Consider the following 26,205-nt stretch of genomic DNA (forward strand, 5'->3'; position numbering starts at 1 on the left):
AGAGTCAGGTACCATCCAGGTCCCAGAGTCTAGCAGTCCAGGGCTCCTCCTCCTGTATATACAATCAGCACGTATGACGTACAAGTGACAGAGGTGGACTACATTGCTCAGCATCTTCTCCTTTGCTTCCTGCAGCCAATATACTTGCAGACACAAAAGCAAAAAGCCTCACGTTTGCTTCTGGGAGTAAAGGAGATTTTGCTATAGAACGCATGGTCCTTAGTACCAGAATAGTTATGAATGAACCACTTTAGGAACCCAAGACTGACACTCTATCTAAGCCTTCCCCCAGTTCATTGTTTATATATGACTAACTCCTTCTAGAAGGAAGAGAAAAGAGGTTAGGTTTTCATTTAAAAAATTCTGTCTGTAGCAAGAAAAGATAAAGCTCCCTTCAGTCCCTGAGGGTGCTGGGCCCCAGCCCTTCCTCCCTGTCCACGGTGTCCCCTCTGTCACCTCTCCACAGGACACCTCGTTCTCCAGTCGCTAAGGCTGGTGTCATACTCCACAGATATAATTCGGAGAGCAGGACAGTCCCTTGCCAACCATGTCTATGCAAAACAGAAGGTACAAAAGAACACACATGAATTTCCACCACTCCCAAGGTCTGCTGGTGATTGCCACCTGTAACTAAAGGCCACTGCAATACGACTATAAAACATCACATTAGAATAAAGTTAAAAGGTAACTAGGAAACCAGTTCCAGCATTTTATCTTTTTATGTTTCTGGTCACAAGGAGGCATCAAGATTTATAGCATAAAGCCGCTGCTAGTTTCAAGAGAATGTTCTCAGTTTTAGTGTGCTACAGCCAAAAGGGAGAAGGTTTTTAGAGTCCGGATCAAATGGACTTTTAGAAAGCATTTTATGGAAAGTGGAGATCTCAGGACAGACAGTACAGTCTGATGTTTGGAGGTTCGAGCTGAGAACACAGAGATTCTGATTACAGTCCTGGTTCCACTGTGGCCCCAGGGCCACTTGTCCCCTCCTACATCAGTGTTGCCAGAGACCAAGTGCAAACCATTCATTTTGCAGGCTAAGCCTCCATGAGGCGAAGAAGCTCCGGTGGGACAAAGCTCCAGCAACTACACACGTGTCTGTCTTCGCAGAGCTTCGGGTACATTGAAGGCAGTGCGTTCAGCCCAGAGTTAAGGCTCTTAGAAGAGATATCACCAAGGAAATCCAAAGTAGAATTATTTCTTCCAATTATTTCTATTTTTATAATTATTAAAGTCATAGAACTAGCCAACTATTATGAACGTATTGTTCGTTGTATTTTTTTTTTTTAAGATTTTATTTATTTATTTGACAGACAGAGATCACAAGTAGGCAAAGAGGCAGGCAGAGGGAGAGAGGAGGAAGCAGGCTCCTCAGCAAGCAGAGAGCCCGATGCGGGGCTCGATCCCAGGACCCTGGGATCATGACCTGAGCCGAAGGCAGAGGCTTTAACCCACTGAGCCACCCAGGCGCCCCTTGTTCATTGTATTTCTAAAAGAAGGGAACAAATACTGGTCCTTGCCCATTTTTTACTCAATGAACTATTCTTTGAGAGTTCTAGCTCACACCCTAACCAGAAATGACCCAACAGAAGGCAGGGTGACAAGCCCAGCTGCTCAGGAACGTCCTACAAGTGCCCCTAAGGGGAAAAAAACTGCACGGTAGAAGACTCCCAGGAAAAAGAGGAAAATAAGCAAATCAGAATGCGGCCTTCAGCAGCCAGCGATGCTGTGAGGTTCCCCCAGGAAGGGGCGCCCCCCCCCCTGCCAGAGGCAGTGCTCCCTTACCTTGGGCCAACACGTGGTATACCTGGCTTCGTCCTCTAAAATCTTTTCAGTTAAAATCTGCTCGCTGTCCTGCTGGCGCCACGTTTTGAACGCTGCTCCCATAAGGCCATGAATAAAAAGGACATCTGCTTTAATGGGCTGACTGACGGGGGAGAGAGTTTTAAAAAGAAGCAGAATAAATGCATTACTGCTTTGGTCAGAGTCTACCTAGTATTCTGTGGAAGGCGCTTAGTAAGTTTACATGCAGGAAACAAAACCGTGAGGGCCAGCTGTCCCGGCACGGGTGCGGCAGAGGTGTACACGGAGTGTGCTCGCTGCTCTCTCCATAAAAACAGAGACGGATCTAGCCCGAGCCAACTAGACCAGCCAAACTCAACCGTAAAGAGTTTAATAACCAGTGAGATGACACAGGTCATAGACTGCACTCTATTCTATTTCATGGGAATATTCCACAAATCAATAAAAGTGTTTAAGATATTAACTCAGAAAATGCTAGTGTAGTTTTCAATTGAGTGTGCATGAGAGATTTTTAAGAACTTATCAAGGAAATAAATGTTTATCAGAAATGAGATTTTAAGGGCGCCTGGGTGCCTCAGTTGGTTGTGTCCAACTCTTGATTTCAGCTCCGGTCATGACCTCAGGGTGGAGGGATCGAGCCCCACATTGGGCTCCAGCGGGGATTCTGCCTGAGATTCTCTCTCCCCCCCCCCTCCTCCTCCCCCCAGCTCACTCATTCGCTCTCTCAAACACATAAATCTTTAAAAAAAAAAAATTTTAAAGTAATCCATAGTCTTTAGATATGACTTTTTTTTTTTTAATATGAGGGCAGGGGCAGTGGGAGAGAGAATCTTAAGCAGGCTCCATGCCCACCACAGAACCTGACATAGGGCTCGATCTGATGACCCTGAGATGATGACCTGAGCCGAAATCAAGAGTTGGACGCTTAACCAACTGAGCCACCCAAATGTTCCTAGATATGATATTTTTAAAAACTGTAGATAGCAAATGACTTGTAAGCTATTTACAGGACACACACAATTTATGCAACATATACAAAATACATTTCCATATTATTTTGTTTATAAATTGGAATTAACCACGCAATCCATTTTTCAACTAAATGATTTTGCTATTTTCTGAGGTATTAAAGTACCCGAGAAAAATCCAAGAAATACCTAATTTTTTCATTGTGGTCCTTCCTATATTTGTTATCTCAGCAATGATACAACTGGAAACAGTGACCAGAAATAATCTTAAGAAGGAGCATAAGTTTATTACAGCTTACTCCTTCCAGTGCACGATTTTATATATGGCATAAACTTTGTCCAGTCCTTCTGAGTTCTAAAACCAGGCTAATATAATATGGTCTCCTACATAGGATGTCCTATCTCCTCCCATCCAGAACAACCTCTACAATCTGAATTGGCTATTAACTCAGATCTACAGGAAACAGTCATGAAACAAAGAACTATGCGTTACAAAGTGTAAGGGGGGACACATTACAAGAGGTGAACGTGATCTTACTGAAGGTCAGCCCTTGGTGCAAAATCACACTGATTAATTTAGCTAGTTCCACACTCCCATGACAGCTCGCAATTCTTCTCAGGTGATTACGGACAAACTGTGTCAGGAGATAAGGTTCCCGGGATTATTTGTAAGGTATTTAATGATGGAGAAATAAAGTAAAGTAAGAAGCTCCCCAGGCTTTCCATCCCCTCGGGAGACACGGCGACGGTCCGCTTGCTCACCTCGTGCGGTACTGGGGGTGCAGCACGTACACGCCGTCGTGGTATTTTTCTCGCATTGTCTCTACGTCTAGATTAGCCAGGGTCCTGGCGGCATGTGAGGCCTCCATGATGCGCGGGGACTTCATTGCCTCTGCCAGTATGGAAACCCACCCTGGGGAAGAGAACAAGCCCCTCAGTCCCACACCACTTCATGGGAGACTGTGAGCGGTCTCTGACTGAACACGGCAAGGAGAAAGGCAGACTCCAGAGTCTGTCTCACAGAAAAGGAAGAACACTCCAACTCCGTTCTGTCCCAAGGTCCTCCACATCCCACGGTGCAGGATGTCCCAAGCCAGGCACCCTGTATGGGCGGTTCAAAGAAGGTAGCAGGGATTTAAGAGCCTTTTCCTTTATTTAGAAAATCTAACAAAAGTTGCGATTACTAGAGATGTCGTCAATAATAATACGATATTCTGCTTTTAGCAAGAATTCCTAAACTCATTTTTTTTAAAAAGATTTTTATATATTTGACAGAGAGAGAGACCACAAGTAGGCAGAGAGGCAGGCAGGGAGGTTTGGGGGGCGGGGAGCAGGCTCCCTGCTAAGCAGAGAGCCCGATGCAGGGCTCGATCCAAGGACCCTGAGATCATGACCTGAGCTGAAGGCAGAGGCCCAACCCACTGGGCCATCCAGGAGCCCCTAAACACATTAAATTTTAATATTAGTTATTTCATCCTGATTATCAGACATATTGGCAGCCTTTAATGCACATAAGAAATGATTTCTTAATAATGAGCTTGCTTAGAAATAACAAGTAACAGCAAGGGTGCGGAAAAAAAGGAACTGCTGGTGGGAATGCATAGTCATTGTGGAAAACAATATGGAGATTCCTCAAAAAATTGAAAATATTAGTACCATATTATCTAGTAATGAGAAATGAAAGAAAGAGAAGACACTAATTAAAAAAGATATATGCACCCCTCTATTTACTGCAGCATTATTTACAACACGGAAGAGCAAGATAGGGAAACAACCTCAGTGCCCAACCACAGATAAATGAATAAGGATGTGATATATATGTGCAGCAGAATATGGCTCAGCCTTAAAAAATAATGGTATCTTGCCATTTGTAACAACATGGATGGATCTAGAAAATATTAAAGACTTAAAAAAAAAAAAGAAAAGGGTGCCTGGGTGGCTCAGTTGGTTAAGTGTCTGCCTTTAGCTCAGGTCAAAATCCCGGGGTCCTGATATCGAGCCTTGCTGCTGGCTCCATGCTCAGTGGGGAGCCTGCTTCTCCCCACATCTGCCGCTCTTCCTGCTTGTGCTCTCTCTCTGTGTCAAATAAATAAATAAAATCTTTTTTTAAGAAAAAGATGGGTCTAACTTTTTTGTGTATCTATGTTCTCTGAAGTATTTACCATGAGAATCTATTCCCACGTTATTTATAGAACTTAAAATAATACAACATGGGCCTTGAGTCTAGAGACTTGGGCTCAAAATGTCTGTCCCCTACTTAATTACTGTGGAACTTCGGCCAAGTTAGTTGGCTCCCTGGGCTGGAAGAAGGTTCTAATAAATTAATCCATGTAAAAACTGCCCTTATGAAGCCCAGCAGGCACTCAGGACAAAGCAGCTATCCCCATGTCCTCCTGCCTTGCTCTGTGGCCAAAGTGTTGAACATCAGTGTGATGATAATCCAAAAGAAATCTCAGCCCCAATACTTCTTTAACAATATTCAAATTCGGGGGCACCTGGCTGGCTCAGTGGGTTAAAGCCTCTGCCTTTGGCTCGGGTCATGATCTCAGGATCCTGGGATCGAGTCCCACGTCGGGCTCTCTGCTTGGTGGGGAGCCTGCTTCCTCCTCTCTCTGCCTGCCTCTCTGCCTACTTGTGATCTTTCTCTGCATGTCAAATAAATAAATAAAATCTTTAAAAAAAAATTCAAATTTGTTATATCAAAAAATGTCCCTTTCGAATGTGTAAAGAAAGCTTTATGATAACAATATAATAATGTTTTAAAATTCTACCTATGGAGATAAATGGGTATACTACTAGTATACTAACAAAAACATGGCTTTATTTTTTTTTTAAAGATTTTTATTTATTTGACAGATCACAAGTAGGCAGAGAGGCAGGCAGAGAGAGAGAGGAGGAGGAGGCAGGCTCCCTGCTGAGCAGAGAGCCGGATGTGAGGCTCGATCCCAGGACCCTGGGATCATGACCTGAGCCGAAGGCAGAGGCTTTAACCACCCAGGGGCCCCCATGGCTTTATTTTTAATGGAGTCCCAAGGAAGGAAACACAAGAGTAATCACGGCACAAGCCACTTTTATGGCTTTTTTTAGTTGACCAAGTCTTCTCACAATGCCTTCTACAAAACACCAAATGCCCCTTGGAAACATGTCTTTCAGAGTCAGTGTTTTTAAATTATGTAACATCTGAATACATGATAATTATAAAAACAATTTTTAAAAAATAGCATTTCATAATCAAAGTCCCACTTCAGCACTCCCATCATTTCCCAGCTCCATTTATAGCCTCAGAAGTAACTAGAGTTCAAAGTTAGGTGGTGACCCTTCCAAACCTTCTCAAAAATTCAGTCCTATACCTATAACTTCTACATATACACTATACACTAAAGCGCTATATGCTTTTTTTTTTTTTTTTCCCTGCCTAGATGGAATCGTACTATTCCTACTGTTCTGTGACCAGTTCTGGTACTTTGGTATGGTGCCTTGGGATGCTCTCCGCATACATGAACTTTTCTTTTTAACTACAGCATGTGACACAGTTTGAGAATACCATTGTTTATTTACCATTATTCCTACTGGCAACATTTAGGTTGTTTCTATTTTTTCCATACTGCAAACACCAGTCCAATAAACATTTTTGTACACAAATCTTTAAGAACACACATGAGTATTTAGGTAGGAGAGAGTCCCAGTAGTAGTCTTACTACGTCAATTGGTGTATATATTCTTTTAATAGATACTACTAAGTGCCTAAAAAAAAAAAAACCACTGTATCAATTTACATCCTCACCAACAATGTATGAAAGGAGCAGTTTTCATGCACCATCACCAGCAGTGGATATTACCAGTGTGTGTATATATATATATATATATATTTTTTTTTTTTTTTAAGATTTTATTTATTTATTTGACAGAGAGAGATCACAAGTAGACGGAGAGGCAGAGAGAGAGAGGGAGGGAAGCAGGCTTCTTGCTGAGCAGAGAGCCCGATGTGGGACTCGATCCCAGGACTCCGAGATCATGACCTGAGCCGAAGGCAGAGGCCTTAACCTACTAAGCCACCCAGGCGCCCAGTATATTTTTAACTTTTGTAAATCTGAATGGCAAAAAGTTAGACCTGAAACTATTAAGATGCATATATATACATACATACAGATATATATATATGTGTGTGTGTGTGCATGTGCGTGTGTGTACAGATATATAGTAAAGACAAAGGATACCTAAAGAAAAAATACAACAAGGTAAGGCAGCAGAATTCAAACTGAAATGCTCAGAAATAATGGGAGATGAGCAAAAAGAAGCATAGATAACTTTGAGAAGTTTAGACATAAAATGGAAAAGCAGAAGAGAAAGTGAAAAACCAGGGGGCTGTGATGTTGCGAATTTAGGTGGTTTTTCACACTGTCCCCTAATCTGTGTCGATCAAAGGATCCTGCTGAGAAGGAGCGCGTGACTACACAGATTAGAAAAGACAGGCAATTCCTGAGACAGTGAAAGGAGCCAGGGGCAAGGTGCAGCTGGAGGTCTCATGAGAGATGTCCCTGTTCCTATCATCAAGAGCAGAAAAGGAGAAGACCGGTTTGGTTTTGGTAGTGGGAAACGAGGGAAATTCCTTTCAGGGTCTTGGCTTCTCACTGCCATGGGAGAGGTCATCTGCTGAGAGGCAAGGAGTCTGGGGAAGGTTTGAAGAACATAGAGGAGGTTCGATCGTCATTGCTAGGAACAGTAAAGCACGCCGACCAGAGAAACAGGACTGCTGAGCTGAGCGATACAAAGCTGAGGACCAACCTGCAATGATTCTATGCTCAGCCACAGAAGCAAGACAGAGTAGGTTTTCTCTAGCGCCGGGGTCTTGACCAAGGATGTGCTCAGAGAATGGAAGAGAAAGGGAGTTCCAGGACACTGAAGAGAACGTCAGTGAAATGAGGAACCATGGAATACATAGACACTGCATCAGGAGGGGAGTGCAGATAAAGAGGACGAATGGATGGGGAGAAAATAACAGGGTCAGCAGATAAACTCCTGGAGAGAATAAAACTGGTCACCGTGGGAGCAGATGCAAAGACAAACTTGAACGAGAGGAGGATGTGCTCTGAGGGGCGAATTACTGATTCTGTAGGTGAAGTGGTTTCAGGCCATGACTAAATGCAGGTGTGGCATGGGAGTGGAGCACTAGACAATCAGGAGCAGAGAAGGAAGTCAACGGAGACGAGACGGTCAAGGAGCTGGAGACACCAAGGTGTTCAGTGGGCTGTCTGGTGGACACTGAAATCACCGAGAGGATAAAAGACTTGGGGTAAGAGCCAGGGTTCGGTTCAGGGAAGAGTGTTTTGTGGACTTTTCAAATAAAATACTGATTTGATCAAGGCTCTATCCCATTAAAGAAACCGAAGATAAGTCAACAAAAATTATCCAAAGTAAAACACAGAGGGAGAGAAAAATATTTGAAGAGAAATGAAAAGAGTCTCAATGACTTGTGGAACAGAACCAAGAGATCTAATATCAATGACTGAGGTCCCAATGGGAGAAAAGAGCAAATGGAGACAAGAAAAAGTCTTTTAAGATATACTTGCCGGAAATTCTCCAAATCTGATAAAAAAAAAAACCAAACACAACATCAGCCCACTGATTTAGTCAGCTCAGCAGACCCTGAGCAGCATAAATATAAAAAAGGAACCAAGCACTTCATAGCCAAACTGCTAAAAACCAAACATAAAAACCTTAAAAGAAGCCAGAGAGGAAATGACAAGATACATACAGGAGAACGAAAGCAGGAATTCGACACTTCTCATCAGGCAGCGGTGGTTGCGAGACAATGGAACAGCAGTTTTAAAAGCGCTGACATTAAAAAGAACACACTGTCATCACAGAATCCTTTATCCATGGAAAATCTCTTTCCTGGGATAATCAAAGGCAAAGTAAAGACTTTCAGAAAATGAAAAGTGAGAGAATTTGTCCAGCAAACCCAGGTCTTCAGCCTGAGGGGAAACGACGTCAGATGTAAACGAAGATAAACAGAACAGAAGGAAGAACGCTGCATACTATCAATGTGCAAATAAGAAAGACTTTTCTTCTTTTCTTACAGTCTTTCAATATCACTTGACTGAGTAACAACAGTGTATCACTAAGTCTATAACGTGTAGGAATAAAATACATTATGCCAATACCACAAAGGATGGCAAGGGGTGAAAAATTTCACACATCTCTCGGTAATTCACGCTGCTTAGAGTGACGTAAGCCTTCACTATCAAATGAACTAGACAAAACACAATGAAGACCTAGAGAAGATCTGAGCAACACTGTCAGCCAATGTGGTTTAATTGTTATAGGTTGAACACCTCACCTAACACCCACAGAGCATTCTTTCTTTTTAAGTGCACACAGAACACTCACCACGACAGATCATGCAACAGGCCATCAACTACGTCTCAATAAATTTCCAAAGATTAAAATCATATAGGATATGTTCTCTGAACACATGCAATATTAAATTAGAAATGAGAGACATAGGATATCTAGAAAACAGCATTTATAAACAACACAGCATACTTTTAGGTAACCCATGAGACAAAGAAAAAATTCACGAGAAAATTAGAAAATATGTCAAACTGAATAATGACAAAAATACAATATATCCAAAATGTGAGGGACGCATCTAAAGCAGGCTAGAGGAAATTTACTACTTTAAGTACTAAATTGCAGTGATCTGAAAACACGTCTTCAAATTCTTTGACACTATTGTCCATTAAGAGGTGATGAGTCTAGGGGCACCCGGATGGCTCAGTGGGTTAAGCCTCTGCCTTCAGCTCATGTCATGATCTCAGGGTCCTGGGATCGAGCCCCACGTCTGGGGTGGGGGGGTGTGTCTGCTCAGCAGGGAGCCTGGTTACCCCTCTCTGCCTGCCTCTCTGCCTACTTGTGATCTCTCTGTCAAATAAATAAAGAAAATCTTAAAAAAAAAAAAAAAAGAGGTGATGAGTCTAAAGCCCTTCCAAATCTCCTCCCCTTGGTTGCGAGCCGGCCGCAATGACTAGGTCCTATATCAACAGGCCGTGGCAGAAATGAGTTCCAATGCTTGATTACAAAAGGAAAGAGTTTATACCTGGCCCTCTCTGGGGACATTTGCCCTTTACACCTGGCCACCATGCTTAACAGAAGTTCAAGCTGAGTGCAGAGGCGCCGGGAGAAAGGAGCCAATGTCCCCAGGCCCAGCTGAGAGCCTGCACCAGTCTGCAAGCCAGGTAAGCGAGCAATGGTGGAAGTGAACCCTCCGTCCCACAGCTGAGCTGTCCAGCTGACGCTGCTTAGAGTGACGTAAGCCTTCACTACCAAATCTTGCCCAAGTTTCAGATTCATAAGGAAAACAGAGGATCACTATTTTAACCAATGAATTTTGTGTCTGATACACAGCAACAGGTAACTGAAACAAGAAAAGAGGTTAAAATCATGATCTAAGTTTCTACCTTAAGGATCTAAAAAGTCAGAACAAATAAAACCCATAGTAGGTAGTCCTTTATGGAAAAAGTTGGATGATCCCTGAATGAGACTTCATTAAATTAAAAACTTCTACTGATCAAAACTCTCTTAAATGTAAACCAAAAAACAAAGCAGAAACACAAGAAAAAATGTAAATTCATAGTTTCTAATAAATATGAACATATGGATGTATCTGATGAACACATACGTATGCATATTTGTGTGTGTGTGTATTTGCAGAGATCACCTTGCTTTTTCCACTGAAAGAGCCAAGAAGCAAAGACACTCCAGGACCAACAAGCACACCAAGCACCCAGATCCTGTTCCAGTCGATCTGCACTAAAATCTCTCCATTTCTCCCCAGAGAAATGAGCCCGGAACATGTTGTTATTCCAGATAGCAACGAATGCCTCCCAAAATGAGGTAGGCACATTGCAAGGACACAGGGAGCCAGTTTGTGGGGCTCCCACTAAACAAAACTGAGACAATCTGGCATCAAATGTTCAGTACAGTAGTAAGTTATAAACCATTAAAAAAAAACCAGGAATCTATGTGCCCATACTGATGGGGGGGGGGGGGGGAAGAGAGAGGCAAGAAGGAAGAAAGGAGGGGGACAGATGGAAGGAGAGAAAGAAGGGCTCTTGCTTGTAAGAAAATGCCAAATGCTGGGACGCCTGGGTGGCTCAGTTGGTTAAGCCACTGCCTTCGGCTCAGGTCATGATCCCAGCGTCCTGGGATCGAGTCCCACATCAGGCTCCTTGTTCTGTGGGGAGCCTGCTTCTCCCTCTGCCTCTGCCTGCCACTCTGTCTGCCTGTGCTTGCTCTCTCTCTCTCTCTCTCTGACAAATAAATAAATAAAATCTTAAAAAAAAAAAAAAAAGAAAATGCCAAATGCTGAAAAGCACACAGGGAAGGAGTGCTGCAGTTAGGAAACCACCATTCTGCAACCATCATGCTAAAGGCAAGATGAGGCGAGAATGTTCCATAGACGAGGAACAGGAATTTCCGCACGGTCTTAAGTATCTCCCCACCATCCGTTTATTAGTTGCAAGGCGGGGACATCACTATTTATACCCCGAGTACATCTCTTGGTTAACCAAATCATATCAAAGATGATGTAAACAATTAGACGGTCATGATGGCAAAAACTGCTCCCCCGTGACTGTCCCCGCACCGAGTATCTTAGATACGGGCCATCCACATGTCTCAAGCAACTCCATGCCCCTACAAAAATGACATGCTCTAAGGACCCATAAGCAATCCTAAGCAAAGTCTTAAATCTATTAAAAAATTAATGTATCATGAGGGGTGGAGGCGGGAGAAGAACAAAGGACCAAATCCAAAATACTCAGTACACAGAGGTGTTACCTGAGCGAACTATAGTAGAATGAAGATGTTCATTCAAAGCCATATTTCCAATGATACGCATTATATTTCTCTGTATTTTAGGACAATCCTTGTGAAGTTGGTACAGCCTCTGAAGTAGTTGCAAGCCTCCGTTTGCTTCAATTTGATCACAGTGTGTAGATACCTAGCAGAATAAATTAATGAAAGCTCACTGAACGTTGCAAAGTCACTAACCAGGTGACCCAACATGCTGAAGGCACAGCCAGGGAGCTCCTGGTCAAGGACAGAGACCTACCTGAAACTCTCATCTCTGCTGGCTGAAATAAATAAGCAAACCCTTATCTATGCGAGAGGTGCTTCAGAATCACTGAAAAAATTAAGGCATATATCACCAGGACTTCTGAAATTTTTATTCTTTTTTTTTTTTTAAAGATTTTATTTCTTTATTCCACAGAGAGAGACACAGTGAGAGAGGAAAGACAAGCAGGGAGAGTGGGAGAGGGAGAAGCAGGCTTTCCGCCGAGCATGGAGCCTGATGTGGGGCTTGATCCTAGGACCCCGGGATCATGACCTGAGCCGAAGGCAGATGCTTAACTGACTGAGCCACCCAGGCGCCCTGAAATTTTTATTCTTATTGTGTAGGCAGTGGTAAAATTCTCTTACTGCTTAGCTCTGGATGGGATATGTAACCTGACAATGTCATTATTATAGAATTGTTTCGATTAATAGTGATACTTTGGCTGGCTTGACCTTAAAAAGATTTTCTATGCTTGAGAAAGCTGCCACCTGATAACAGGAAGAAACACTCACTCGAAGTGGCCGAGTTTGCTTTACATCGAGAACTCTTGGAGATAAGCTCCATCTGTGGCCTCGCACCCTGCCCCACACAAGCCCACAGTGTTGGGGTTCTCCTAAAACTCAGGAGTCAGAACACATTTTTTTTTAAAGATTTTTATTTATTTATTTGACAGACAGAGACCACAATTAGGCAGAGAGGCAGGCAGAGAAAGGAAGGGAAGCAGACTCCCCACTGAGCAGAGAGCCCGGTGTGGGGCTCGATCCCAGGACCCTGAGATCATGACCTGAGCTGAAGGCAGAGGCTTTAACCCACTGAGCCACCTAGGCGCCCCCGGAACACATTTTTTAAAGAGAACGATCAAGTGGTGAAAATAAAAAAGAAAAAGGGGGAAAAAAAAGAAAAGAAAAAGGGATGTGAATTTTTAATGGAGAAATAAGAGAAAAGCCCAAGGAAATATGTAATACTATTGTTTAAGTCCTCACAATGTGCCAAGGTCACTGGCACAGCCTTGGCCTCCTCCCATCACTGGTTGGGACTCACTGATACGTCACATGTATGTAACAATTTCCACTCTTCAAATTTTTATTGAATTTTATGACATTTTAAGTGCATTTAAGAGTATGTCTTTTAGACACACATCAGTGAGCTATGTAATGACCTGAGAGGTTTCTGGAAAGCTATTCCACGCACTGTACTTTCCTGAAGATGCATCTATTGCCTTAGAAACTAGTCTTAAGCCACAAAAACTCCAGCTCATTTTCCTACATGCCCTTTTGAACTACAATGCTAATACCTCTACTTTGTACTTAATTCCTAACCCCACTGATGGAAACTAGAGATGACCAGACACTTCTGAGCCATGTTTAATGGTTCCCAAAATTAAATTGGAGAATATAAGAGCTCTAGAATGGGGTTTCTCATGATGTGGGATGGACCACTCCCGGAAGCCTCAACCAGGGATGCCTGTTAAAATGCAAATTTCTGGACACAACCCCGTATCTAAAGGTGACCACGAAACTTGCACTTTTAAGCATGCTTAAAAGTGATTTTTAGACATTCATGTTTGAGCACCACAAAGTTTGTTGTTTTTTTTCTTTTTAAAATCAAGAAGGCGGGGCGCCTGGGTGGCTCAGTGGGTTAAAGCCTCTGCCTTCGGCCCAGGTCATGGTCTCAGGGTCCTGGGATGGAGCCCTGTATCAGGCTCTCTGCTCAGCAGGGAGTTTGCTTCCCCCTCTCTCTCTGCCTGCCTCTCTGCCTACGTGTGATCTCTGTCAAATAAATAAATAAAATCTTTTAAAAAAATAAAATAAAATCAAGAAGGCACCAGGGGGCGCCTGGCTCAGTCAGGTGGGCATCCAACTCTTGATTTCAGCTCAGGTCATGATCTCAGGGTCCTGAGATCAAACCCCATGTAGGGCTCTGCTCTCAGCATGGAGTCTTGCTTGAGATTCTCTCTCTCCCTCTCTGTCTGCCCCTCTCCCTTCTCTTGCTCTAAAAATAAACAAAACCTTTAAAATAAATAAAAGTAAACAAATAAAATAAAAATATGATCATGACAGAAAAGTTGTCATAAATGCCAAAAAATTTAAAACCATTAATATATGCTCTGGTTAAAATTCAAGAGTATGGTCATCCAAATATTTACCTTTTTTCTATATGCTACATCTCTAGCAGATGTTTTACTACCTAGTAATATTATTTGGAAAAATGATCTGAGAAAGGCAGTAGAAGATAGCATAATTCAAAGGTCAATGCTATATTTTAGACAATGGATTGCTTTCTTTATGTGCAATTAAGATTAAATACATTTTTAGAAATGCTTGGCAAAAATGAAATATGTGTATTGGTGCTAAATTATGATTATCAATTCTAATAACTAAATGGGGGGGGAAGCAGAAATTTTAAAACAAGCAAAAAGCTTTTTTTTCTTCTACAAAAAATGAGGATTACTTCCCTTGAATGAGCCAACATGTACAATTTTTTCGTTGTGATCATAGAAACTAAACCGCATTTTAAAATGTAAGTTACCTCAGAATGTTTTACCAAAGCTTCTAAACAGAACATTTCCACTGTAGCTGAAGGAACTTCTCCAAAACTTTCAGCATAAGGAAGTCCATTTCCTCCAAAACACCATAAGCCACCCTGAAAGATAATTAAATGTTTACTGAAGAGAGTGACTCATATTTTTTGTTTGACAAAAAAAATCCCTGAGCTATTCTGGAAGCTGAAAGGGAACTGGTTATGCAAATTGTTGCTTACTAGAACAGAAAACATAAGGAATCATTTCTAGAAGAGGCAATCTTCATGTTTTTCTTCTTTCCTCTGTGTCCTCTTCTCTGAATGTAAGAAGACTAACACACAATTCTTTATCAAGTAAGAAAAGCCCAGGGTTGACCATATGTTCTACTGTAAGATGACGCTGGCAGAGTCTACCTGAAGTCTATTACTCAAAATAATAATAAAGAGAAAAGGCAGTACTGGGAAAGTTTAAAATGAAGATAACCGATGACAATGATCAGAGAGCTTTTAATTCTTCCTAAATTGAAATTCAAGTTCATATGGAAGAATAAACAGAAGAGCTAGGAAAACCATGAGACAGAACAGGGGTGTGTACTAGCCCTATAAAATAGCAAAATATAAGAATGAAGTGCGAAAAGAAAATTTCAACTCTTACTATAGATCGAATGCTAATGTCACTAGTACACAATACTCTCCTACAAATCAGTGGCAAAAATACCAGTGATGCTAAGGAAAAATGAGCAACAGTCATAAACAGAAAGTTCCTAGGAAAGGAAATCTATGACACGAGGCCCAACACCGCTCTCATGGAAGGCATGCACGTGACTATACGTGAGAAACAGTCCCCGTCTATCACAGCCGGCACTCCTATCACCGTGCTTCCTCCGTGGAGGACAACTCAGGACAGCTGTCTACACTGCAGGCCCTTCAACAGTTCACCCTACCGAGACACACAAAGGCAAAGTGATGCAAGTACAGGTTTGTTCACTGCAGCAACGTTTGTAAGCACGAAAGACTGAAAGGACGAACAGGAGGCTGGTTAAATTGTGATGGGACTCCCGTTGGACGGAACGCCAGGTGAACATGAAAATCTGAGTCTGCTCATATATTGATACCAATCTCCAACACAAACCCTCAAGTGAGAAAAAGGGGCAGAAGAGTGTATCATATGCTACAATCTGTGAGAGAGTAAGTGTAACCATGTGAGGGTATGGAGGGGTGTGGGGGAGATGGAAGGAAGACTAATTACTGTACCTCCTTTGAAGCGCTTTGTAGTTGAACGAGGGGCCGTGACTGTGCATAGAGGCCACCTGCTGGTAGAAGAGCTCAACTACAAGGTAATGTTTTTCAAAAATGTGTACAGAAAGCCCAGCGTATCCTATAGGAAACATAATCCCTAGATTTCTGCATTTTGAGCTAATGTACCGGGCCCATGGTTTGGTAAACCTAGTAAACAAAATGTCTAACCATTCTATAATTCTTACTCCTGCCATCCTCTCTGATGTAACATTCTGCTTTTCCAAGTTTAAACATGCTTTAATCTCAAATATTTATGCTCTTTCAATAGAGGCCTGGGAAGGGACTAACTCATTAAGAGTCACTCTCTCCTCTAGCAGACATACGGGCAAATAGTGAAGTGGTGGGTTCTGGGGGATGGGGAACTTATCTTAAACATCCACCACCACAACCTGCCACAACCTGCCTCCCCCAAATCCCTCTCCCTACCTCACACCCTCAAATCATCTGACCTCTAAGCTAAATGCTCCAAGGAAAGAAAAAGAAGAAGGAAAAAAAATTACCTAGGACTCTGCGTTCTCTTGATCATTTTCTAAGTGGGATATAAGAATACAGTTCCAATTCCGACCTCATCGGCAAAGCTTCAAAGTTATTTGTGAACCGGCAGATTGTCTTAAGAAGCACAAGCAAGGGGCGCCTGGGTGGCTCAGTGGGTTAAAGCCTCTGCCTTCGGCTCAGGTCATGATCCTGGGGTCCTGGGATCGAGCCCCACATCGGGCTCTCTGCTCCATGGGGAGCCTGCTTCCTCCTCTCTCTCTGCCTGCCTCTCTGCCTACTTGTCACCTCTGTCTGTCAAATAAATAAATAAAATCTTAAAAAAAAAAAAAAAGCACAAGCAAAAGGAACAAATAAAAGGTGCAAACTCGTGGTATGGTCATATGGATTATATTCTAATTCTTCTTCTTTTTTTTTTTTAAAGATTTCTTTTATTTCAGAGAGAGAGTGAGTGAGCACAAGCGGGGGAAGCAGAGGCAGAGGGAGAGAGAGAAGCAGGCTCCCTGATGAGCATGGAGCCCAATGTGGGGCTGAATCCCAGGGCTCAGGGGTCACGACCTGAGCCAAAGGGAGACACTTAACCAACAGAGCCACCCAGGCACCCCCCTACATTCTCATTCTTTTTTTTTTTTTTTAAATTTTATTTATTTGACAAAGAGGCAGATAGGCAGGCAGAGAGAGAGGGGGGAAGCCGGCTCCCCGCTGAGCAGAGAGCCCAATGCAGGGCTTGATCCCAGGACCCTAAGATCATGACCTGAGCCGAAGGCAGACACCCAACCCACTGAACCACCCAGGTGCCCCCCTATATTCTCATTCTTTTTTTTTTTTTTTAAAGATTTTATTTATTTATTTGACAGAGATCACAAGCAGGCAGAGAGGCAGGCAGAGAGAGAGGAGGAAGCAGGCTCCCTGCTGAGCAGAGAGCCCGATGCAGGGCTCAATCCTAGGTCCCTGAGATCATGACCTGAGCCGAAGGCAGACACCCAACCCACTGAGCCACCCAGGTGCCCCCCTATATTCTCATTCTTTTTTTTTTTTTTTTAAGATTTTTTATTTATTTGTCAGAGAGAGAGGGAGAGAGAGCAAGCACAGGCAGACAGAATGGCAGGCAGAGGCAAAGGGAGAAGCAGGCTCCCCGCCAGGCAAGGAGCCTGATGTGGGACTCGATCCCAGGACGCTGGGATCATGACCTGAGCCGAAGGCAGCTGCTTAACCAACTGAGGCACCCAGGCGTCCCTATATTCTCATTCTTAACACAAAAATAAAACACATAGGTTACTACTGCTTTATCATTGGATTAAGATAGAGCAAGATTACATAAATTTGTAAAAATTTAAGAAATGTCATACATCAAATTCCGTAAAGGCAAACTAAAAAATGATTTTTTTTTTTAAAGATTCTAAGGATCAAAGAAATGAAGAGGAAAGGAAAGAGTGACACTGTTAAAAACAATAACAAGGGTAAGGTATAAAAATTAGAAGGGAATCATTACAATAAAGCGTAAGAGGAAATGTCAACTAATAAAACAAGTTACTAAAGAATTTATATCCATATCACATATTAATTATGTGTAACAAAGCATTTTATGTATAATGGCTTATTATGATATTCAATGAGAGACACAACATAACTGTGTATATTTCAAATGCATCTCAACGAGTTTATAACAGCCAAATGACTTAATACACAATAGAAATTTTCTTACCACATAACCTACAACTCTGATTAAACAGTATCTCCATTTTTGTCTGTCATACAAAAATACTTTCATAAAAGAAATATGCCAGTTTTACTTAAGTATGTATACGTCTGTGCACAGCTGGCTCTCATGATTCATTCATTATTCCATAAATATTTATCGAGAACACATTGGGTGGGAGGCTGTATCTGGTACCGGGGAGATTATTAAAGCCTCCTGGAAGGGAGTAAGAGGATGAAGCAAGCAAACAAAGAAATATAGAGTATAATTATACAATGGGATGAATGCTAGAAGGACAATAAAAGCAATAAACATTTGAGATAAAGAGGAAGGTCTCTCTGTGGAGCTGACAAGCTGAGAGCTGGAGGACAAAGAGGCAGCCATGTGACAAGCTGGGTGGCAAAGAATCCCAGGCAGAGGGAGCGCGAGTGGATAAACACTTCGCAAGTTCAAGGACTGGAGAGGAAAAGCCCGTGTGGCTGGAGCATAGGCGTGGGCATGAGGGAGAGTGAGCCTGCGGGAGGGGACGGTTAGAAAGGCGGTGAAGAAACAGATTCAGGTAAGCTGACACCGAGGGCTGCTAGGAGACGTGACATCTGAGAATGATTACCCATTTTCTTGAAACACTTAGAAATAAGCTGTGTTTGCTTTCTCTGTTACTTACAACTGATGGATTTACTCACAACCAAAGCTGGGAGAAGGGGAGGGACGGGGAGTTTGCGATGACAATGATGGGTTCGTTCCAACAAAGAATCCCCAGTGTGCACAGCTGTACGTCATGGGGAACTGCGGGACTGGCAAAGCCTGTCCAGCTATGGGAAAGCGAGCTTCACAGTTTCCTTTTTTGTGTACGCAGCTGTAGGTTTCTAAATCCTCGGTCGTTAAAGCAATCTCCCATCCTTAAACCAATCTGTCGGTGTCTTTCTCTCAATCCTAACACGTTGCTATGCTTATGCAGATAGATGTCAGAAGTGTCTTGATGCAAGGACTTCAGACCCTAATACCTAAGCTGATTTCAGAGAGACTAGGAAATTACAGGGGCGAATGATAATACTAAAACTGCAGGATTTTTGCTGGGCTGTCCTTAAGCCAAGACCACAAAAGCTTTGTGATGGGACATCATTTCGAGGTACCACATTCACTGTTCTCCTGACTCTAGGCAGCTCATCACAGTAGATGAAAAAGCAAGCACAATCTAAAATGTTCAAACTGGGGCGCCTGGGGGGGGCTCAGTCGGTTAGGAGTCTGCCTTCGGCTCAGGTCATGATCCTGGAGTCCTGGATAGAGTCCCATACTGGTCTTCCTGCTCAGTGGGGATTCGGCCTCTCCCTCTGCCTCCCCTCCTCCTCCCTGCTTGAGGTCTCTCGCTAATAAATAGAATCTTTTTAAAAAATGAATAAAATGTTCAAACTTCTGCATCTCTGGTTGCTTCCTTAGGCTCTGAGTCACAGACACCTGAGGTCCTCTAAGAACGGTTGAAATTTCAGACAAGCTGACTGACTGGAAGTGTCCAGACAGTAACAAAAACAAAACGAGACTGAGAGCTGGATCCTGACACCAAAGAAGGAATGCTCTTGATGGTAACATCTGGGATGGTGGAAGGCCAAGGACCACCCCTCCCTGTCCCCCAAATGCCCAGCAGAATTGTAGTCAGCAAATTCCCTGGGTGGACAGCGGAAGGCTGCGAAGGGTGTAGCCATAAGGAGGGGACAGCAAAGCTGGGAAGTGCTATTGCTCTCTCTGACCCAGCTCTCCCAATGAGCAGAAGGAACAAAAGGAAGGATGGCAGATCACTGCCAGGGGTGGGGAGCAGGGGGAGAGAGAGTCTTGATACTGCTTCTAATTGTGGGTCCCTTTGTTTTAATGTGTGTAAAAGCTAATCTCTAGTGTTTCTGCATAAAAATTCACAACCTCAGAACTCTGCAATGTGTGCAAACCAACTGTGCTTAGAAATGGTGATCATTCTAAAACAGGAATTGTTGACCCAGGGTCCTCCTTAAGCCTGGGGTAGACAGAATTCAGGGTAGGGAGGGCATATGCTTGGAGGGGAAAACATTATGTCTTTATTCCTGATATCTCACGGAAATTTTGCATGGCATTCAATTAAAAACACAGACAGTAAACCGTATCAACAGTAGCAATCTGTGTGGCTCTGTCAGCAACAGAGAGCACAGATGTTTTCCTATCCCATCTCATCGGCTGCAGCTCTCCTAGAGTAACGCCAGGATCTTCATTCCTTTGAATGCCAACTGCCCATGCTCATACTGGTGGCCCAGACGTGACACTGCCATCTAGTGTCCACCCACCAGCAGTTATCTGGACAGACTAGTCCTCAGTTTAATATTATTATTCAACCAAGCAACAACAGCATATACACTGATGGCTTTAAAAACCAAAATTTACATATTGAATTGAACCACAAGAAATTGCAATTTTTCCCAACTCTGTCCCTGAAAAAGTCTAAAAGCAACACCTGCAGCAACGAGCAAACTTACACCCAAAAGCTGGTTTCCAACAACCACTGGCCTGGAAGGAACCAGGGCTTCTTGAAGATCTGGCTGACTCCAGAGCTGGAGCACAGAAAGTTTAAGATGGAGCCTAGAATGTTTTCTAATGCCAGACAATAAGGAGATACTCAAAAAATAATGGAGACAACTTCAAAACACATGGGAGGCAACCTGAAGGAGTTCCCATACCAAATCTGTGACACTGAGCATCAATATGAAAAGTAGTACTGGGTTATAATCTAGTGAATAAAATAATAATCCACGAGCCCCTGGATCCATGTGTCAGGAAGGAAGGAAGGAGGAAGGAAAGCTTTTCCTTACAGGACAGAAGTAAAAGGGGATTGTCTGAGTTGGGCAGGGGGAGATCACCATTTTGCAACCATCCAAGAATAACCATTATCAGGCACAATTTATTCAAAGGATACTGAAACCATCATCTGAAAGTTCGAAGAGGCATAGGATAGACTAATAGCTTCAAACATCCCCTCTCCCCTCAGATCCTATAATCATTATAAACAAAACATGTATTAACATCAAAGCAGAGAAACCTGGCAAGTTAACATCAGCAACAAGGGGACCAACTGGCCTCCTCTGTTTCTGGATGTGGCAGCAGAGTGGGAAGGACACAGGTCACCTCTGCCCTGTTCCTACGATAAATGCAGAAGCGGACTCTGATCCTGAGGACACGTGCGACACACTAAACTGAGGACACTCTGCAAACTGCTACTCTGTAGTCTTCAGAAATGTCAATGACATGAAGACTAAGAAAGGCTGAAGCATTTTTCCAGATTAAAGGAGACATGACCATCAGGTGTGATGTTTCATCCTTAGACACAGATCAGACTGAAAACAAAAAAAAATAAGCTGCTGTGAAAGAATTACGGGGATACTAGGCAAAATTCAACCATGGAGTCTGTATTAGAGCACAGTATTCTATCAATGTTAATTTTTTTAAAAGATTTTATTTATTTATTTGACAGAGAGAGAGATCACAAGTAGGCAGAGAGGCAGGCAGAGAGAGAGGGGGAAGCAGGCTCCCTGTGGGCTCGACCCCAAGACCCTGAAGCTATGACGAGAGCCGAAGGCAGGGGCTTAACCCACTGAGCCACCCAGGTGCCCTCAATGTTAATTTTCTGAGTTTGATATCTGTACTATGGTCATATCTCAGAATGTCCATGTTGTCAGGAAATACATACTTAAGTCTTTAAGAGGCAAAAGGACATCACTTCTATGTCTAACTCTCAAATGGTTCAGGGAAGAAAACAGTAAATGTGTGTGAACAGACATATAAAATATACCCACAGAGAGATGGGGAGTAAATGGGGGGGGGGGTCAGAAAACAAATGGGGCAAAATAGTAATAATTGGTGTATCTTAGTGAAATGTATTATTTCTATAATTCTTAAAGTTTGAAATTACTTCAAAATTAAAAGTTAGAATATTTTTAAAATAAACTTCAACTTTGTTTTAAATATAATGTTATTTTTTTTAATGCATCAAAAAGAAGTACATGTATTATTTTTGGTAAGAGTATTTCAGTATAATCGGTTTCCTTTGTAACCCTACGTATTGCATTTTACGCATCTAGAAATGACTTCACTAAATCACCAGAAGGGGGGTCCATGGTATACAAAGGTGAGGAAGCTTGGCTCTAAAACCAGACAGCTGTCAGTCATCTGCCCAGGCCGAGTAGCCTCCCGAGGAGGTAGCTTTGTACAGAAGCAGCGTATTGCCCCTTGAAAGGTGCCTGGAGACTACAAGGCAGCTTTGGCAGATCTCTAAAAACCAGATGGACAACCCTCCTATCTCTTCACTCACAACTTCTTGGTAAGTTAAAAAAGATCTGAGAAGCCTGACTAAATCGGCAGGGGGGCAGGGAGGAAATGAGAACTAAAATAGAGTTCTTTATTGGTCTGATGAGATGGGGCCTCAGAACTGAAACTAAGTTAAATGTGTTGATATGTTTTTAATGTTTAATTAAAGACGTGCTACTTGGGACGCCTGGGTGGCTCAGTGGGTTAAAGCCTCTGCCTTCGGCTCAGGTCATGATCCCAGGGTTCTGGGATCGAGCCCCACATTGGGCTCTCTGCTCGGCGGGGAGCCTGCTTCGCCTCTGTCTCTGCCTGCCTCTCTGCCTACTTGTGATCTCTGTCTGTCAAATAAATAAATAAAATCTTAAAAAAAAAAAATGACCTGAAAAAAAAAAAAAAGACATGCTACTTTTGTTTTTTTTTTAAAAGGCGTTCACCTCTTTGTTTAGGTTTATTCCCAGGTATCTTATTGTTTGGGGTGTAATTATAAACGAGACTGACTCTGATTTATCTTTCTGCTGCTTCATTACTGGTGTATAGAAATCTAACAGATTTCTGTACGTTGATTTTGTATCCTGCAACTTTACTGAATTTGTGTATCAGTTCTAGCAATTTTTTTGTGGAGTCTTTTGGGTTATCTATACAGAATATCATGTCATCTGCAAATAATGAAAGTTTTCCTTCTTCCTAACCAAAGAGGTGAAAGACATAAAGAACGTAAACCCTCAATCAGAATGGCTTTCACAAGCGAAGGCGGTCTTCCTCCAAAGGTGTGAAGGACCCTCTAGAGCACTGGGAGAGCTCTGACAAGACGGCACGGCACGTACAGCTGGGCATGCTGGCCTGTGCCCTTCTGACCTGTGTCCAGTGTCCTTGTCGCACATCATCTGCCACTACGCAAACTCCATCCTGTAACTGGCGCCTGTCAATTTCATCGCCATTCCAAGGGCAGCCAGTCTGATAAAGAGTGGCCCAGTCCATGCCTTGATCACAAAAAGGAAAGGGCTCAGACGTAGCATGTAACGGGAAGCCATCTGAAAGGCTTAATGCAGGAGCATGAGTGGATTGAATTCATGTCTTTTTTTTTTTTTTTTTAAATCACTCTGGCTGCTGGGAAGCTGTACAACTGGAAAGACATGTAAGGAGCTTGCTGTGGTGTCTGAGGTGATGGAGATGGAGATGTGATAGGAAAGCTTTCTGGATCCAGCACGATGCTGAACGTGGCTTCTAATGAATCCCTCCCACTACAAACATCTAGAAATGTCTAATGAAATATAATACAAGCTATTTTAGGGACGCCTGGGTGGCTCAGTTGGTTAAGCAGCTGCCTTCGGCTCAGGTCATGATCCCAGCGTCCTGGGATCGAGTCCCACATCGGGCTCCTTGCTTGGCAGGGAGCCTGCTTGTCCCTCTGCCTCTGCCTGCCACTCTGTCTGCCTGTGCTCGCTCTCGCTTCTCTCTACGACAAATAAATAAATAAAATCTTTAAAAAAAAAAAAAAATACAAGCTATTTTAAGACACAGCCAAGTTCTAAAGAAAACGGGGAGAAGAAATAAAGGCGAGTCCTCAGGTGACAGACTAAAAGCAGAATCTTCAGCAGAAGCGGTGAGCACAGGGCTGCTACTGTAAAATACCTGCAGGCTCCTTGGACGGGACTTTACCACTTGTTCAGAGCAAGAGATGTGGTTTTGGGTCTCATGTTCAATGGGAATTAAACCTGAGATACCTATAGAAAGGCAAGGCCCTGGAAAGCTTGCCCTCTCTCTAAGAGAATCTACAAAACTCTGCCCACCAGCTCATGAAAGCAATGAGAAGAGTCTGTTTCTCCTTGGGGCTATGGATGAGAAATCAACCCTAAGACTATATCATCCACAGGTGTGTCTGAATTTACACTCCCCATGTGCCACAGGAATCCCAAACCAGGAAATGAATATCAAACTAGTTCAGCAACAGTGAAAACCCTGGGGTATCTGACGGAAGTAAACACAAAGGCTGCTCTGGGAAGACAGATTTACAATCCAGGGTGCTTGGGACTCCCACAGAAAGTGATCTGTTCGGCAAAAGACAAATTCACAGTAAAAATACATAACCCATGTCAACCCGCAATCTTATACAAGAGGGTCAATGCTGCCCCAAATGATAATTAACACCTCAGTAAACTAAAATAAAAGAAGACTCTGGGGGCGCCTGGGTGGCTCAGTGGGTTAAGCCTCTGCCTTCGGCTCAGGTCATGATCTCAGGGTTCTGGGATCGAGCCCTGCATCGGGCTCTCTGCTCAGCAGGGAGCCTGCTTCCTCCTCTCTCTCTGCCTGCCTCTCTGCCTGCTACTTCATCTGTCAAATACATAAATAAAATCTTTAAAAAAAAAAAAAGAAGACTCTGAAAGGGACTTTGAAATTATCTTAAAAACGACAGCAAGAACACAGCCGAGATGAACGAACAGGACAGTATGAGAAAGACGTGATGGCAGCCAGGGGGAGTAGTTACAGCGCAGACCGGGAGGCAGATGGACTCAGGCTGTACTTGAAGCGACAGCTCGCAGGAACCGCAGACGGGCTGAATGTGGAAGGAAGGAAGAACAGGAGCTCCTAGCCGTTAGCTCGAGCAACTAGGGAGCTGCTGGATGCCATGCCATTTACCCAGATGGAAAGGCGAAAGGGAAGAAAGCTTAGCAGAGGAAGGGTGGGCTCAACAAGGCGAGTTTGGGACATGGATTAGACATCTGAGCACGGACAACAAGCAGGAAGTTGAAGATTCAAATCGAGCACTTGGGTTAGAATGTAGGATCAGAGATGATACCCATCAGCAGCATGTAGATGATAATTAAAATCTTATAAGTTAGTATCTATTCATTCTTCCAGATGTGACTTCAGAGTCCCCTCCATGGAGCCCTACATGACTTCCTAAGCAAAGCGAAGGGCTCTCAGAGTGACCTGTAATGTCTCTTACACCTTCTAGGACTTAGTCTATTTCCCATCTCCCCACCATCGCGGACAGGGCCTGGCACACAACCAGGAGCCAACACGTTTAATCTGTTCCTGGTTGGTGACTATTTTAACGTTCTACGTGCTAGCCCCTGGCACGGTATCCTAGAAAGGGTGGGCAGGCACTCCAAAACATTTACTGAATGAAGAAATGAGCTAACCTTCTGAGCTGCCAGACTTTGACTGCTTTCACTCAGAGCCAAAGATGTAAAATACTGGATACACTCATCGAGCTCCGTTTGAGGTAGAGAAGCCAGCAACTGTCTGAGCTCTTCTTCAATGGAAGAATCCTGTCATAAAAGGAAAAGAAAGCCTTCATAATTAAGCTCCACAACTGAGCACAACAAAAGTACCGAAGAATGGTTGCCAAAACAAAAGAGCAGGGATAAAGGAGAACTTTTAGTCTTGAAAACTGTGGCCCACCTAAGCACATAGTGAATCACTTAATTCTGAGTTCTGTACTTCTGTCTGCTGCCTCAGTCTGAGAGCCCTAAGGCAAAGTTTAGCCCTTGGCTCAAAATGGATTATTACACTTTTTCTACCTAAATCTTGCTTCTTTAAATCCAGAACTCATTACTATCTGATTTTCTCTAATAACTCACATCTAGCATAGCCATTTTTCTATTTTTCAACAACTGATTGCAAGTTTTCAGATTTCCTTTTCTAGGAAAGCCTCAGAAAGGTGCTGAAGAAGCATGCTCTAACACCTATTAGTGGTTAATAATTGATATCTATGTGGGCTAACGCATTAATATCTATATGTGGTGGTTAGTAACAACCTATGCAGAGTGATATATTAATACCTACAGGTAGTGGATCTCTGGGGGCTTTCTGCACCCTCAGGAAACAGTCAGCAGTGTCTGGAGATAGTTTTGGTTGTTACAACTGAGGGGATTGCTACTGGCATCCAGTGAGTAGACCAGGGATGCTGCTAGACGTCCTACAATGTACAGAACCACCTTCCACGACAAAGAATCATTGGGCCCAAAATGTCAGTACTGTTGAGA

At 43.0% G+C, this 26,205-nt stretch overlaps 1 protein-coding gene across 8 annotated transcripts in view; it reads right to left on the minus strand.

The window, feature by feature from the left end:
- Nucleotides 1-26,205, minus strand: part of SERAC1 (serine active site containing 1) — a 58,751-nt gene that overhangs the window by 6,495 nt on the left and 26,051 nt on the right. For all 8 annotated transcript variants that reach the window (XM_047733922.1, XM_047733925.1, XM_047733924.1 and 5 more), the window contains 6 exons: nucleotides 25,360-25,488; nucleotides 14,416-14,529; nucleotides 11,610-11,772; nucleotides 3,531-3,681; nucleotides 1,783-1,924; nucleotides 457-551 (listed from right to left, as the gene is read on the minus strand). In XM_047733922.1, coding sequence (XP_047589878.1) covers nucleotides 457-551; nucleotides 1,783-1,924; nucleotides 3,531-3,681; nucleotides 11,610-11,772; nucleotides 14,416-14,529; nucleotides 25,360-25,488 — 794 coding nt within the window. The remainder of the gene's footprint in view (nucleotides 1-456; nucleotides 552-1,782; nucleotides 1,925-3,530; nucleotides 3,682-11,609; nucleotides 11,773-14,415; nucleotides 14,530-25,359; nucleotides 25,489-26,205) is intronic.

This window comes from Lutra lutra, chromosome 6, assembly GCF_902655055.1.
Source record: "Lutra lutra chromosome 6, mLutLut1.2, whole genome shotgun sequence".
Classification (NCBI taxonomy): Eukaryota; Metazoa; Chordata; class Mammalia; order Carnivora; family Mustelidae; genus Lutra; species Lutra lutra.